General features: G+C 45.9%; 1 protein-coding gene across 2 annotated transcripts in view; it reads right to left on the bottom strand.

Annotated features, from left to right (window-relative positions):
* The window catches only part of Tbc1d2b (TBC1 domain family member 2B), a 71,998-nt gene that overhangs the window by 37,600 nt on the left and 18,577 nt on the right, over positions 1-15,821 (bottom strand). For both annotated transcript variants that reach the window (XM_050157281.1, XM_050157280.1), the window contains exons 2-3: positions 9,793-9,946; positions 306-474 (exon numbers count right to left, since the gene is read on the bottom strand). In XM_050157281.1, the coding sequence (XP_050013238.1) occupies positions 306-474; positions 9,793-9,946 (323 nt within the window). The remainder of the gene's footprint in view (positions 1-305; positions 475-9,792; positions 9,947-15,821) is intronic.

Genomic DNA, 15,821 nt, shown 5'->3' with positions numbered 1-15,821 from the left:
AGGCACAGGCAGGCGGATCTCTGTGAGTTCGAGACCAGCCTGGTCTACAGAGCTAGTTTCAGGACAGGCTCCAAAGCCACAGAGAAACCCTGTCTCGAAAAACCAAAAAAAAAAAAAAGAACAGAAACACAGCAGGCATACTGTTTAAGAAAATGACCTATGTGTGAAAGTGCTGCAAAGCACAAAGACCCTTCATACATGTAAAGTGGCTTTATGATGTCACATATAAACATATAACCCACATTATAACTCATTATCAAAGGAAACCCATCTTCAATAGCATATGCTACTTCCCAAAGACTCACTTGAGCTCATTACCCCACTGCTTCAGAGAGTAAAAGTTAATGGAATTCGGAAGCCCTGGGGCTGGCTGGCGAGCAGCTCGGTCTCCCACCAGCTCTCCAGGGGCAGCTTCCACCGCGAGCACAGTTCTGGCTTTTTCCGCAGAAGGATTTGGGTGCTGGGAAATTATATCTGAAAGAAAGGTAAACAATTGTCAGTTACCCCAAACTTTCCCAGGAAACCTGTCATCCCACATAGAACACTGATTTGCCACACTACATAAGACTACCAGCCATATGTTAACAGCACATTTTGATGCATGCTATATAAAATCATGGTGTGGGTGGCTTTTGTGCTCGTGTGCTGTCTTCTAAAGTAGAGCCATGCTTCTCACAGTAAGGTGGTGATGTGTTTCAAGGCTACCAAAATTAACCGTTGGTTCAGGGGGAGAGAAAAGGCACAATACCCCTCTAGTCTATACATCAGTAACGACGTGACAGGATCCACTCACCTGTATTGATAAGGAACAGTTTCCAGGATTAAACTGCTATTTGAAAATAGGAAAGCAAGGATCAGCTTTGTACACTCTATTTACTCTGTTTCCTCTAGGGAAACGGAGAAACTACTGATATGAACATGTTTTCCAAACTGCAAACTGTGACAGTGAAAAAGTAAGTTTTATCACAGAACAGGATCTCAGCAAACTCACAAGGCAAAAGCAACGACACCCAAACATGGTTCAAGTTCAAAACTTTTCTTTAAAATGTAAGCTTTGAGAATCGGAGAGCTGGCTCAGGGATAAAGAACACTGACTGCTCCTATAGAGGGGATCTCAGTTCAGTTTCCTTGCACCTACGTGGCAGCTCACTAGTCTGTAATTCCAGTTTCAGGAGATGTGATGCCCTCTTCTGGCCTCTACAGGTACTGTGGTCATGTGGAATACTTACAAACATGCCACACACACACTACACACACACAGAGCCAAACACTCATACATACAAATAACATAATTTAAAAAATGTAACTTCTGGAGATGTTGCAGCTTGAAATAATATGATGCTCAAGATTTATTTGGAAATAACAATATTTATAGCTTAAATAGTATCTGCTTCAAGCAACATGTTAATTGTTTCAAAATTAGAAAAACAGGTAAGGGTAGGAAATAAAAATGTCATAAAGTAATAAAAATAGTAACTCAAGTCATCTAATAAACAGGAAGGTAACACTTGTTTTACACCCTGATTAAAGAAATAATCCTAACAAGCCAAACATCTTGTATTCTTCCCAGTGGCAACATCTGAGAATAACGAACGTTTGGGAACAGAACTTCATGCTATTTCATTATAACCAATTCGGTTTACATGTCTTTTTAACAGTGTTCACTATATCACTATGAAAACACAGGTTGACTAGAACTGATAACTACTGACGGCCAAGAAGAAAATTAGTTTCTAATAGAACCAGCACTGTCCAGGACTGCTTAGGACTGGTCTCCACAAAAAGCTGGCCAAGACAACAGGGCCCAAGAATCCTGGGCAGCGACTGCCCCTGGAGACGGATGTCCTGGTTGGGAATGTCTTCTCAGAGGCTCTCACTTTGTAGGCAGCTCACTGACTTGACTGCTGTCAGTGTCAGTGGGAAAGGCTCCAGAATGCTCTGTAAAAGAGCCTCGAGGGTGACAGGAACAGGGGCTGCTGTCGGGAGAACAACACACAGCTTATGTCTTAAGCACCAAGTGCTGAGGGAATAGCACCCATGACACAGAGCTGTTACTCTAAAGGAAAACTCTTTAAGGAAGGTCAGCATGGCCAGCTCCCAGTCACTAGAGGATACATGGAGTTCTGGTGGCCAGACCCTTGCTCTGGGTCTTAGGGTTCCAGGAGATGCCTGGGGACTGCTGGCGGGGGAGGAGGAAAAGCACAGTGGCTGCTCTCTTCACTTAGATGTTGGGGTTCTCCTTAAGATTTCATTTGGAAAGGGGATCTAATAAGCAAAAGAAAAAAGTTCAGGCACCACGAATTCAGGCCACTCTCTAGCTACTGTGTCACGACACTAAATGCCCGAGCCAGGGATAAAAGAGTCACCTGTTTTGGCAGTAGTAACACATATGGCTAAAAAGCAAAGAAGACATTGGTCAGCACCTGACAGTCAAAATATAGCAGGCACTTACCACCTGTTAGTACTCACGTTAGTCCATGGGCACACAGGGATGGAAGGTCTACTCTTTACTTCAGAAAAGTCAGCTGTTCTATAGACTTCCTGAAGGCAGGCCTCTCACAGACCCAACTTGAGTAAGGGCATGGTCGTTCTAAGCTTAACCAGGAAACAAGCAACCAGCTGTATCCACAGCTATGCTCAGCAGGTGCAGGTCTTTTTCCTGTGTGGGCTGGCAGTGAGGTCGTGAGGCCCCGCAGGAGCAACCGCTATCACACTCTCGGATGTGGCAAGGTACCTATTACCATGAAAACCCAGGGCTTGTGACAAACCCCTGCCTACTCAAGGACTTTAGAGGAGCTGGAGGGTGCAGGGGTAGAAAAGGTCTCTACATGGAGACCATGGGAGACCATGCTGCAGAAATGATTTCTAGTGGGGTCTTGTGTAGAAATGATATTTAAAAGTCATCACTGTCTGAAAAAGAAGCGGCTTCCTGGCTGGGTATGCTTGCTTATTTATTTATTTGATTATTAAATTTTATGTGTTTGAGCACTTTGCCTACATATATATGTTTACCATGTACAGGCCTGATACCCATGGAGGTCAGGAAAGGGTGCCAGAACCCTTGGAACTGGAGTTATGAATGGTTGTGGACTGCCATGTGGGTGTTGAGAAAAGAACTCAGCAAGTGATCTTAACTGTTGAGCCACCTCTCCAGTCCTGAGTATATTTTTACAGCGACTGCAGCTTCAATTTACTTTTGCCTGTTTTTTGTTTGGTTTGGTTTTTAAAAACACTTCACCCAAAGTATAGCTGCTGGATTCTCTTCAGTATGTGCCCTGACAGCTGCATTCAGGAAGCCTCTAGAAGGAGAGCAGGGGACATGCCCTAACATTAGTATACAGGGAGCCTAGGGAGAAACAGGGCGCTGGGGGCTGCTCGGAGCATGGCGCCTGTTCTTTGTCTGGCAACTGCAGTGGGAAGAGAAAGTCTGCCTGGAGGGTGTCTTTCATTCTTTTTAGGCATTTCGTGATGACCCTTGGAGACCTGGACTACAGTACCCTTCCTAGGGCCCTATTCTATGGCAACCCCTAGACATTCCCTGCAATGTCCCAGTTTCCTGCCACAGCCCTCTGCAAAAGTGCTGACGCTCACCTGACCAGCCTGGGAGTCTGCTCCCTCCCTTCCTGCTCTCACCTCTGCAGACAGCAAAGTGCATGCATGTCCCAGGGAATCCCCACGGAGAAGATGGCCATTTTCCCCACACCAGTGTGGGGGTGGGGACAGGAACTGGCAACTCCACAGTAGGTGGGGGAGGACAGGATGTACTGAATGAGAACTATGGGCTTGTGAGGCCAGCACTCCACCACGGAGCTACCATCCCAGTCCAGATTGGGGAGGAGTAAGCGGTCAGGAGCAGGGACACCTTCATGAAGCTGTAGTTCCCATAGAGACACAAAAAGTCAGGGTTCTGAGAGCCCCTGGGGAGGACCAGCCTCTGCCTAAGTTAAAGCTGGTCCATCTGCTCTTAATTCCCACCAAGAACACAGCCTGAAGCCTGGGGCTCTGTCTGATTCACTAAAAGCAACACTGAGCAGCAGAGGGGTGCAGGTGAAATGGGTAACATGACCGGCTGAATGGCTAATGACAGTAAGTTGCTGTGAGGCGAGAATGGCTTCCTGTGGGCTGAGGAAATGACGCAAGAGGTGACAGAGGTTTCCACAGTTCTCAATGGACTGACACTCAAGCTTTCTCCTGACTTTCCTCTTCCTTCCATTTCCTGGTAAGTTCCCTATAGTGATATTTGTGTTTTAATAAATAAAAGCTTGCCTGAATATCAGAAGGGCAAAGCTAAGTCACAAGAGGTTAGGCAATGTGCCACACACCTTTAATCCCAGGATTTGGGAGACAGAGGCAGTTCAAGGCCACCCTGAGTTACTTAATACTTAAGAACAATGCAGAAACAGATCCAGGTGATGGTGGCTCACACATTTAATTCCAGTACTAGGAAGTCACACACCTTTAATCCCAGCACTAGAGGGGAATATATGATGGGAGGAGACAAAGGCTCAGGGCTCAGTCTGCAGTCGCCCAGCCTTGGTAGAGGTAAGACTTCACTAGTGGCTTGGCTGTTTTGCTTTTCTGGTCTTCAGCTTGAACCCCAATATCTGCTCTGGGTTTTTATTAATTGTGCTACAGTTCCCTGAATTAGTAGGGGCCCCAGACTCAGCTTTCCTCTCTCCTCCCCATCCATCCCTGATCTTCAGCAGTCTCAGGCCCAGCTTGTCTTCACTTGTACAGACTCAAACCCAGAGCCTGGTTCAGGACGCCTCCATGGGCCCAGACCCTGGCCAGCTGTGCACAGCCTCCTTTCAGACCCCTCTCCTGGGTTTCCAGAGGCTCCTCCACACAGAGCTGAATTTTCACTCCACATCTCCCCCACAGCCTGACTTCCAAAGAATCTGGCTCTGAGAACGTCTCATTTCCCAGAAGGGGTTGCTGAGATGTGCTGAATCACAGTGATGCACGCCTCTCAGAAACAGCGCTGCTATGACCATGGCTCATACAGGGAAACTGCAGGGTATTTTGTAGCATTTCACAAACAGGGTAATACAGACACACAACTGTGATCACTGCATAGGGCCGTGGCATTAGAAGACAACATGTGACTATTGTGTGCTCCACCCACAGGCCTCCTTGCAGCCTAAAGGCCTAATGCAGTGGTTCCCAACCTGTGAGTCACGATCCTGCATTCAGATATTTACATTACAGATCATAATAGAAGGAAACTAGTTATGAAGTACCAATGAACATGACTTTAGGGGGGTCGCCACAACACGCAGCATTAGGAAGGTTGAGAACCACTGGTCTAGAGGAACCCCTGCCCACACAGACCTGCAGAAGGTGTGACAGTTACAGGAGGTGATGTCTTCTGCAGAGGAGGAAATGTGGTCGCCTCAAGCTGTTTTCACAACACAATTTTCTTAAGAAATACCAACCAAGTAGAGGCACTCAGCACACTGAAACCGCGAGTCAGAGATAAGAGTCACCTGGCCCTGAAGTAAGACATGGGGCTGGGAAGGAGAGAGGGCAGGGTAGGGTGAGGAATACCTCCATTGCCTGACGCTCAGAAGTCTCACCAAGAGCAGGGTCCTGATGCCTCTGCTCTTTCTCTTAAGGTCTGTGGAGAATGCAGTGAACGAGTGGACTGGACATCTCCTTAAATCTGGATGCAGTGTTGTGAATTCTCAAGCACTATGGAAACCTGCAGGCAGACTCCTGGTTCCTAACGGCTATGAAGATCTCTACATGTAGACAGTTGATTTTATCTTTCCAAAGCAATAATTCGAAGCTAGGTCCTTGTCCAACTGACTCTGGCAGACAATGGGTGGGGGTGGTGTCTAAGGCCCACCTCAGAAGCCAGGCTGTGAAGAGATGACAGAGAACACATAGAGGAAGAAGATCATCCCCCTTTCTAACACCTGACTGAAAAACTGAACAACCACACAAGAAACAAAAGTGTCTTTCTCCAAAGACAAGAAACACAGAAACAGAGGCAATTATGGGACAGAGCCAGTTCCCGACCAACTGTCCACCCTGCTTCCCGAGAGTCTGTGCTTCTTAGGATACACTCAGCTGAACTACTTGGCTCTCCTTATTTCCTTCTAACCATCTGATGTAGCCATGAGGAATGAGCATGTGAGAGTCACTGCTAGAGAGAAGAGGAAGGTCTCTGTGAAAGGTCCTCCCGTGATATGAGTGCCGCCCCAGAGACAGTGCGCATGAGTCAGGAACTCAGTCCTATGCATGGGACAGTTAGACATGGCCGGGGAGTCAGCTCCAGCACCGAACTGCCAATAAGTGGGAAAAAGAAATAACGTTCTTGTTAATCCAGTTTCCTATTAAATGCAGTGAAACACAATCCTCACCCATTTGAAGTCACGTTACCAGGGGTACGTGTGTGAGCATGCCTGTGTGAGCAGGTACAGAATATCTCTACCCTCAGCCATGTGTTTTCCCTTCCAATCCCTGTGATGTGGAGAGTGGACAAATTTCATTTCCATGGCACAGTGTATACTCTTGCAGTCATAGGTAAGTGACCTGTTCAGAGCCTGATGACCAGTAAAAAGCTTCCAGACAGGACCGCCTTCCAAGATAAATACTTAGCTCTGCGTGCAAAGTGTCAATTCCGTCTATGTTTCCCCACAGTGGCTTTAGGTGCCTGGAGAATCATGATGGATGGACACTCAAGACCACAAAGTGTTCAGCTGGGGGAGGTGACTAGACAGCAATAGGACAAGTTTTATGTTTCCTGGAAACCAGTGCTATGAAAAAGTCATCTAGTCAAGCTAGAGTTAGCACAGTTAGCCACAGCTGATGACAGAAAATTAAAGGACATTGTCATATAACCACAAAATGTATCTTTTAACCAGTTTTTCCTTCTGATGATGAAACTAAAGGGCCTGGAATGCAGTTCTCTTTAAAATTTATGTGTATATGTCCATGTGCGTATATGCCCTATATGTACAGGTGCTCACAGGGACCAGAAATGGGCACTGGACCCTCTGGAACTGTGGTTACAAGCAGTTGTGAGCCGACCAACATGGGTGCTGTTGTGAACCAAACTGAAGTCATCTGAAAGAGCAACAAGCATTCTCACCACCAAGCCATCCCTCCAGTCCCTGGTCTTCTTGGCTTTCTACTCGAGAATGTTTCACTTTCTGGATAGCTACGATTTTGAAAATGGCTCAGTGGTTCAAGGTTTCAATATCTGTTCTTCCTTATATTTCCTATCTAGAATTTAGAAGACATTTAAGGTTATTTCTATACAGATAATTTTCAAAACTCCACTGTGCTTTAGATTAAAAAAAAAAAAAACAACTCAATTTTTAAGGCCAACCATCAAGCTCTCCCAGTCTGTTCCAGGTCTGCAGCCCACTGACCTGTGACAATGCGGAAGGACCCTTCTCTGGCTCTTTCCTCTCCCTTTCTGTCTCTTTACCGACGGAGTCCCTGGCCATCTGTCCTTAGAGAGGCCCCAATAAGCCCAATGCTGAGCTCAGCCCAGCAAGGGCCCAGGCTGCCCTGTACTTCCCCCATTTGCACTTCTTGCTTTTCTCTGCACAAACACTCTAGCTCATAGGAACACTTGAGGACGAGACTGGGGCCCACCTCAGGCACTTGCTGGATGAGCAAACAGCACAGCACAAACTCTAATTCCCATAGCTAGAGTACACAAATCAGAGGGGGAACCAAATGAGACCTGGAGACGGCCACTCTGGCCCTCCAACCTCACCACTCGGGTTTGCAAGGAGCAGGACAGTCATGACAGGGGACTCAAGACTAGGTACGACCTCTTTGCCCTCCTTTCAGCTACACATCTAGGTCCTTGCTGGAGAGGAGTGATTTGTGTCCCCAGAGTGGAGGCAAGGGAGTCTGTTCAGTGCCAAAGGCATAAGACACTAGCTGCCCATGCCGCTGCAGTTTCTTCCCAGTGTCCCGAGAGACCTTGAATATGATACAGAGCTTCTGTCTTGGAAAAGACATTAACAGTGACTTCCAAATACCTGTCTAGAGGTTGAGAGCAGAGGCAGGAGGATTAGGAGTTTAAAGTCATTCTCAGCTACAGAGTGAGCGTGAAGCCAGCTTGGGCTACATGAGACCCTGTTTCAGAAAAACAAGGAAACAAAACAAAAAGATAAAGATGCAAGCTCAGTTGGGAGAATGCTTGCCCACCACACCCGAGGTCCCCATAAACCAACACAGTGGTACAAGCACATAGACGAGGCAGGAGGACAGGAGTTCAAGGCTAGCCTAGATTACAGAGCCTGCCTCAAAACAATGAAAATAAAAATTAACTTATTAACAGGAAGTTCTTTCTAGAGAGGGGCATGCACTTGAACATAAAGGATTCCCTTCTGCTCCCAGGAGAACCAGACAAAGACTCCCAGGAAATCATCCACAGATACAAACACAGGCAGTATCAGGTAGGATCCTCTGACTGATTCGTATGGACAGTTGTTGAAAAATGCCCAGCCAGGAAAAGCACGGCAGGAAAATCCTAGTTTAACAGCTGCCAAGTGCCCAGAACTCAGATGCCACTGCCCTTGCTCTGCCGAGCAGAGGGCCCCACTTACTTTCCAGAGTGCAGAGCACAGCTCTTCGCAGAAATGCTAGAACAAACCCTGTACTGGTTTTAACTGTTACGTGCATTCCTTTGTAGTGTTAGTACAGGCCAGGCATGGTGTCATACACCTTTAACTCCAGAACCAGAGGCAGACGTAGGTGATCTCTTGATCTAAATAGTGAGTTCCAGGCTAACCAAGGTTACACAGTGAGACCTTATCTCAGTAAGAAAGCCTAACTAAGAATGCTACTGCAGTGCTGGCAAGATAGCTCAGTGGGTCAACATGCTTGTTGCTGAGGTTCATGACCTGATTTGGATCCATCTCCAAGAACCACATGGTAGAAAGAGAGAAGTAACACCTGAAAATTGTCCTCTGACCTCCACATGCTCACTGTAGTACATACAGGTGCATGCACACACGTATACACACATACACACACATGTAAATATAATTTTTAAATTGTTAGTACAATGCCCCTGGCCATTTTAGAGTTCACTTTAGAGCTCCAGGCTTGTTCTAACAAGCTAACAAAGGGAGCCACAAGAAACGGTCTCACATTATAGCCTTCAGAGGGGGAGAGGCAGGTTTGTAAGATGACCTACAAATAACTGTCCCATTCTTTATAGAGGACTCAATACAATCAACAATCACGAGAAGATCATGGGGCTTAAGTTTTGCTTTTCAAGTACAAAATTACACCCTCTCTAGGGTGCAAATGACCAGGACAAACTAGGACCTATGAAAATGCCATGAATCTGGAAAAAAAATCAAATCAGTGCTTGGCTTTTAAGGCCTTCCTAAGAAATACTAGAAAACAACCAGTGGAATGCGGTTACTTTCTTGGCACATTCGAAATACAATGTGTCAGGAAGTTGGCCCAAGCATGAATATTTAGGTGAGTAGACTTCCGTTTTTAGTTATGGTAGACGTTAGGCTAGCCTTGGAGCCAGATCAGAAGGTATATGCTGTGGGTCATGATTTCAGTTATACACAGGTGTTGCCCTCCACCATCTCTACAATATGCTTGGTATTAGCCCTGTCTGACACCCAGGCCAGCACTAGCTTGAAAATGGCTCTCTCACCTGGCATGGTAGACTGCAGTCCATTCATAAGGGACTATCATTATTTTCATTCTGAATTCACTTCCACTCTCTGCTAATTTGAAATGCTGTGTCAAATGGCTACCCCGAAAGAACACATGGAGCTCCCCCCTTCCCCTGTGTCTTACCTGTGTTATCTCTGGCTACCAGGCCCTTAGGAAAATCTCCAGGAGTTGGGGAAGTCCTGCTGTCCCATTTCACCATGTCGAGGCTGTTGCAATATTCCCATCTTTTCTGTTGAAGCTCCTGTAGCCAGTAAGTCATGAGCTCGCGATTAGGAGCCTAGAATGAGGGAAGGGGAACCTTGTTATAGCCACGAGTAACATAAAGACCTAAAAAGCATCTGTGTACTAACTGCACACATGGAAGAGAACAGCATTAAGAAGAGAGCAACTTGGTTGTCCAGGAGAACACGATGGTAAAGCCTTACTGCTGGAAAACTAACCGCACACTTCAGATACAGAACACAGAGAAACAAAGCTGAACTGAGCGCAAGCATTCTTCCTGCTAATTAGCTTTCAGATTGCTAGGCTAGGCTGCTAGGGGAGAAAAGCCAACTGCAGTATTACAGATGTGAACCCCGAGAGGTACAACACCAACCACAATATGTGAACTGCTGCAAGGTTGGCAAGGTTATGACGGGAGGAATTGTAGAGGTTTGAAAGAAAATGGCCCCCAAAGGATAAGTCACGGTGGAGGCAAGCTTTGGGGTCTCATATATGCTCAAGCAACACTCAGTGTCTCAGACCACTTCCTGTTGCCTGCAAGATGTAGAATTCTCCAGCACCATGTCTGCCTGCATGCCACCATACTCCTAGCCACCATGCTGCACCATGATGATAATGGACTAAACCTCTGAAATTATAAGCCACTACCTCAATTAAATGCTTTCCTTTATAAGAGCTGTCATGGTGTCTCTTCACTGCAAGAGAAACCCTAACTAAGACAGTAACCAAACACTTTTTGTTAGGATTTGAGACCTGCTTCCTAACAGGGAAGCCATGCCTAGTACTATAAGCCTAGTCAAGAGCCTCTGGCAGAGGCAGGCACAGGCTCTAGAAAGGAACCTTCTACTATTGTTTTGCCTGAAGCCCTAAGTTTGAACCCACACAAAGTGGAAAGAGAGAAGCAATTCCCATAATTTGTTCTCTGACTTCCACATTGCACCACTGCACAGTGCGCGTTCACATGCACCAAGAATTCACAGATGCACAACAGCACTTTAGATACAGATACAGACAAACAGACAGACAGAGGAAGACTTCAGTCACAGACGAGCAGCTCTTGCTTCATGACTGATCTGAGCAAACAGCAATTCTAATAAAAGATTTTAGCCTAATGGATAAGAAATTGTTTTTAAGTCTAAGATTAGAGAATGATGAGATATAACACTTTTCTCCAACATTTTTGGGAAGGATGGGCAAGCCCCTGCTCTTTTACTCTAAACCTATTTGCTAAAAATTCACCTCAAGAAACCCAATTTAAGTATAACTATGGACGGTATACTTACAGATGGTGTGTTTGCCAAACAACTAGTCACATTAACTCTGCCACCATCCGGGAAGCAACTGTACACTGTAAACCAGATGTTACATCCATTAAGATGGGTGTTAGTCACTTACTCAGTTTTTGAAACAGGGCTCTCTATGTAGCCCAGGTTGGTGTTGAGTTTACTATGACCACAGTGCCTCGGTCTCCTAGATTCTGAAATTACAGGTATGCCCACTGTACTCAGTTTAGAAAGTAATGTTTTATCTTGTAGTATGGTGTATTGACAAAGGTATAATGCAACTAAAACTTTCACAAACGGTGGTGGACACACACAGTTCCTTATGAAGTCACACATACAGTCATCGGGTGACACTACCGCCTCATTTCTCATACATGCCCAGGAAGAGTAAGAACTACGGTCACACAAAAGCTTGTACGTGAATATTCATAGAGCTTTATTCACAGCTGCTAAAAACTGTCAGTAAGCCAAAATATACACCATCTGGTGGATGGACAAACAGATTGTGGCATATCCACACAACAAAAGGAACAAACTATGAACTCAGAAAACAGATGACTATCATAAGCATGCTGCTAACTGAAAGAAGCCACATCACAAAGGTAGCATATTATATGTCTCCAAAAAATCAAAAAGGGCAAACTTACAAGGACATAAGCAAACCCCAAATGTGGGGTTTCTAGGCTTGAGGAGGGTGAAACGGGAATTGACAAAAAGAGGCAAAACCAGAGAAACAAGGATGATGGAATTATCCCTATTATAACCATTATGGTAGTCATGATTCTATGCACTGATCTAAACCCATAGAACACTATACCCAAAGAATGGATTTCATTCTGTAACATAAGTACCTTAAAAAAAGAAAAAGAAAAAGATCAACCAAGAGCTGAGGGGATGGATCAGTGGGTCAAAGTTCTTACTTCATTAATATGAGGACCTGAGTTCAAAACTCTAGAACCCATGTAAAAAGCCAGGAATAGTCATTCATTATTTATTAACTGCCTGTAACCCTAGTGGCATGACAGCAGGGACAGGAAACCAGGAGGGCTTGCTGGCGACTAGTCTAGTTCATAAAGAGACCTGTCTTCTCAAGTGAATCGGTTGGAATGTGATAGAGAAGGATGATGGAGGAAGGTCATTGGCTAATAAAGAAGCTGCCTTGGCCCATTTTATTGGTTAGAACATAGGTGGGTGGAGTAAACAGATCAGAATGCTAGGAGGAAGAGGAAGTGAGCTCAGACTCTCCTCTCTGGGGTAGAGGCCTCAGACAAAGGCCATGCTCCCCTCTCCCGGGCAGACGCAATGAAGCAAGCCGCCAGGTCAGACATGCTAAATCTTTCCCGGTAAGACTGATGCTACACAGATTATTAGAGATGGATTGATCGGGATATGAGAATTAGCCTGTAAGGGCTAGAGTTAATGGGCCAAGCAGTGATTAAAAGAATATAGTTTGTGTGTTGTTATTTCTGGTGTAAAGCTAGCCGTGCAGGAGCCAGGCGGGACGAAAAGCAGGCCCGCAGCTCCAACAACAGAAGGACATTCAATGTCTTCCTCTGGTACATGTACAAGCATGTGACCTAATACACCACAGATGTGAATATACTACACATTACACATATATATGTGCACATACAATGAACCAAGGTACAAGGGACCCAAACTATGAGCCACTGCAAATAGACAATGTTGATCACAAAGCTCCAGGCTGACCCGCTGCAAGAATAAAAATGCTATGCCACCACGGTGGGAACTTTGCTGGCATGCAACATGGTGTGCAAACTTCGGACACAGGGAATGCATGCCTGACAGCACCTAACAGGTCTAGATGCCAAACTGCTGCTATCCAGACCAATCTGTGGCACTAAGACTCTGGTCTGGGCTCTTCCATGCTAACATCTGCACACCTGGCCCAAGGTAAAGAAAATTGTGTATACAGATCTCTGAGATTTATGGAAAATGCTTTCAACTATCAGCCAATCACTCAATTCATCCACTCATTCAACAGCTTTTACTGAGTACCTGTTAGCTACTGGGACCTGGCCCATTAGGAAGAAAACAAATCATTGTTTTCACCAGAGGTTGAAAGCTATGAAAAAGGGCCCAGGCAACAGCTCTGCAGAAGGACTCCTAGGCAAGAAGCAATGTAAAGTGAGGGGAAAGAAAGTCAAAGATTAGGACAGATCACCTGAGGGCTTGAGAGTTTCGAAATACATTGCCTTAAAGAGTCCTGACTATTGTGATAAAATACCAGGACCAAAGGCAACATGGGAGGAAAGAACTTTCAGCTTACATTTTCTGATCACAGCCCATCACTGAAGAAAGACAGGGCAGGAACCTAGAGGCAGGGATGAAGCAGAGGCCATGGAGGGGTACTGCTTACTGGCTTGCTCAGCCAGCTTTCTTAAAGAACTTGGGACCGCCACCGCAGGGGTGGGACTGTCCACAGAGGGCTGGAGCCTCTCACATTAATTGTCAACCAATAAAATGCACCACAAGCTTTCCCACTGGTCAGTCTAGCAGGGAAATTGTCTCTCTAGTTTTATCAGATTGATGCACACAGACTACTAGCTAGCCCAGCAGCAGCCTACTGCCTCTCTTCTCCAGTTCACCCAAACTCTAAGATGTCAATTTCTGCAGCATTTACTGCAGTGTCAGAGAGCAGGAGACGTACTAGGTGACGGAACAAATGAACAACAAAGCCAGAGGTGCCCTAGAAACTTAGTCTCAAAGGGAATACTTACATCATCCTGAAGGACAAGGGAGAAGAAGGGACACCAGGTGGAGGGGCATCTGCAAAAGCCTACAGGCAGGGCAACAGAGGTAGCAGACAGGAGAGGCAGCTCGGTATGGGCCAGGCCAGGCCAACAACTCGCTCACTCACTCATCCCTCACTCGTTCACTTCTCACTCATTCATTCACAGAGTTCTTTGCTGTGGAATAATCCTTCTGTACACTGTGACTATATATTACTCTCACTGGTTAATAAAGAACTGTCTGGCCAGCAGCCAGGCAGGAAGTACAGATGGGACAACCAAACTAAGGATGCTGGGATGAAGAAGGGTGGCGTCAGAGAATGAGTCGTCAGACAGATAAAGAGTAAGCAAGACATGCTGGAGAAAAAAAAGACATGAGCCTTGGGGCAGGACATAGTTAAATAGAAACAGGTTAATTTAAGTTGTAAGAGTTAGTTAGTAATAAGCCTGAGCTATTGGCTGAACATTTATAAGTAATATTGTGCCTCAGTGGGGTTACTTGGTGGTGGCTAGTAGGAAAGAAACATTCACCAATACTTCCTAGAGAGATGGAACATGGAACTTAGCAGAAGCAATGGCAACATTAGTCAACACATTGCTGGTGAAAATGGGTGTGTGTGTGCTAGAGAATAATCTTGGGGAGGAGAAGGAAATCAACTCGTCAGACCAGAGCTGACACCAGTTGAGGCAGAGCCTAGGGTCTGAGTGGCAAGCTGGTTGCAGGCTGGATGGTGAGGGCTGGGCCTGACCATGGGACAAAACCAAGAAAACACAAGCATCTTTATGGGAGACAGAAAGGAGCCACAGAGCAAGTCAGCTACTATGAGACTGAACTGTGGCCAGAGTCAGAGCCTAAAGCCCCCTAGTCCTTTCCCCTCAGGATCTAGAAGGGATGAGACTTGCCTAGGTCACACAGTGAGGCAAGCACAGTGTCAGCTCTAAGACCCCATGTCACTCCAACTGATAGGCATGACTTAGGGGTTGCGGTAGTTTGAACACAATTGGCTTCTATAAGGGAATGGAACTATTAGGAGGTATGGCTTTGTTGGACGTAGTATATCCCTACAGAAGTGGGCTTTGAGGTCTCAGATATGCTTACGCCATGCTCAGAGTCTGAGACCACTTCCTGTTGACTGCTTGTCAAGAAGTAAGAACCCTTCACTCCTTCTACAGCACCATGTCTGCCTGCAAGCTGCCTTGCTTCCTGCTATCATGTTAAAGGACTAAACCGCTGAACTGTAAGCCATCCATTAAATGCTTTCCTTTTAAAGAGTTGCCATGGTCATGGAGTCTCTTCACAGCAACAGAAACCCTAACTAAGACAGGATATATGGAAAGTGACCCGGCCCTCCTACTGCTCCCTGACTGTCCACCCCTCTATGACTACCCTGGCTCTGGAGAGACCCAGGACAGGGAAGTACCTCAAGAAAACCTTTTCTTCAGTCTCTGAAAAGTAAATCTAACTAGGAACAATTAGAAACACACCAGTCATCTCTCACTGAAGTCCCAGGGCAAAAGACCTTTACATTCCTTTGTGCTTGGCTTATTATCAGGTTGCAGAAATCTGGCCAATTAGGCATCAAAACTACCTTGAGGCAGTGATTATCAAGGGTTTCCTGACTTCTAAAAGAAATGTAGAAATCAGGGCCAGGGAGATGGTTCAAGGGTAAAGGGCCTGCTGGCTAAGCAAGAGGAGCAGGGTTTGGGTCTCCATGTAAAGAGCGTGGCGTTGCTGTAATCCCAGTACTCAGGAGGCAGAGAGACAGAATCCTTTGCCAGAGAAGGCTGGCTCGCCAGACTAGCTGGAATCTGTGAGTTCAGGGCTCCGTGAGACATCCTGCCTCAATAAACAAAACAGAGTGATCAAGGAAGACAACCAGAGTGGATGTGATGT

Source organism: Alexandromys fortis, unplaced genomic scaffold, assembly GCF_014885135.2.
Source record: "Alexandromys fortis isolate MF-2015 unplaced genomic scaffold, M_Fortis_MF-2015_v1.1 scaffold_85, whole genome shotgun sequence".
In the NCBI taxonomy this organism is placed as follows: domain Eukaryota; kingdom Metazoa; phylum Chordata; class Mammalia; order Rodentia; family Cricetidae; genus Alexandromys; species Alexandromys fortis.
This window is presented reverse-complemented; position numbering and strand designations above follow the sequence as displayed.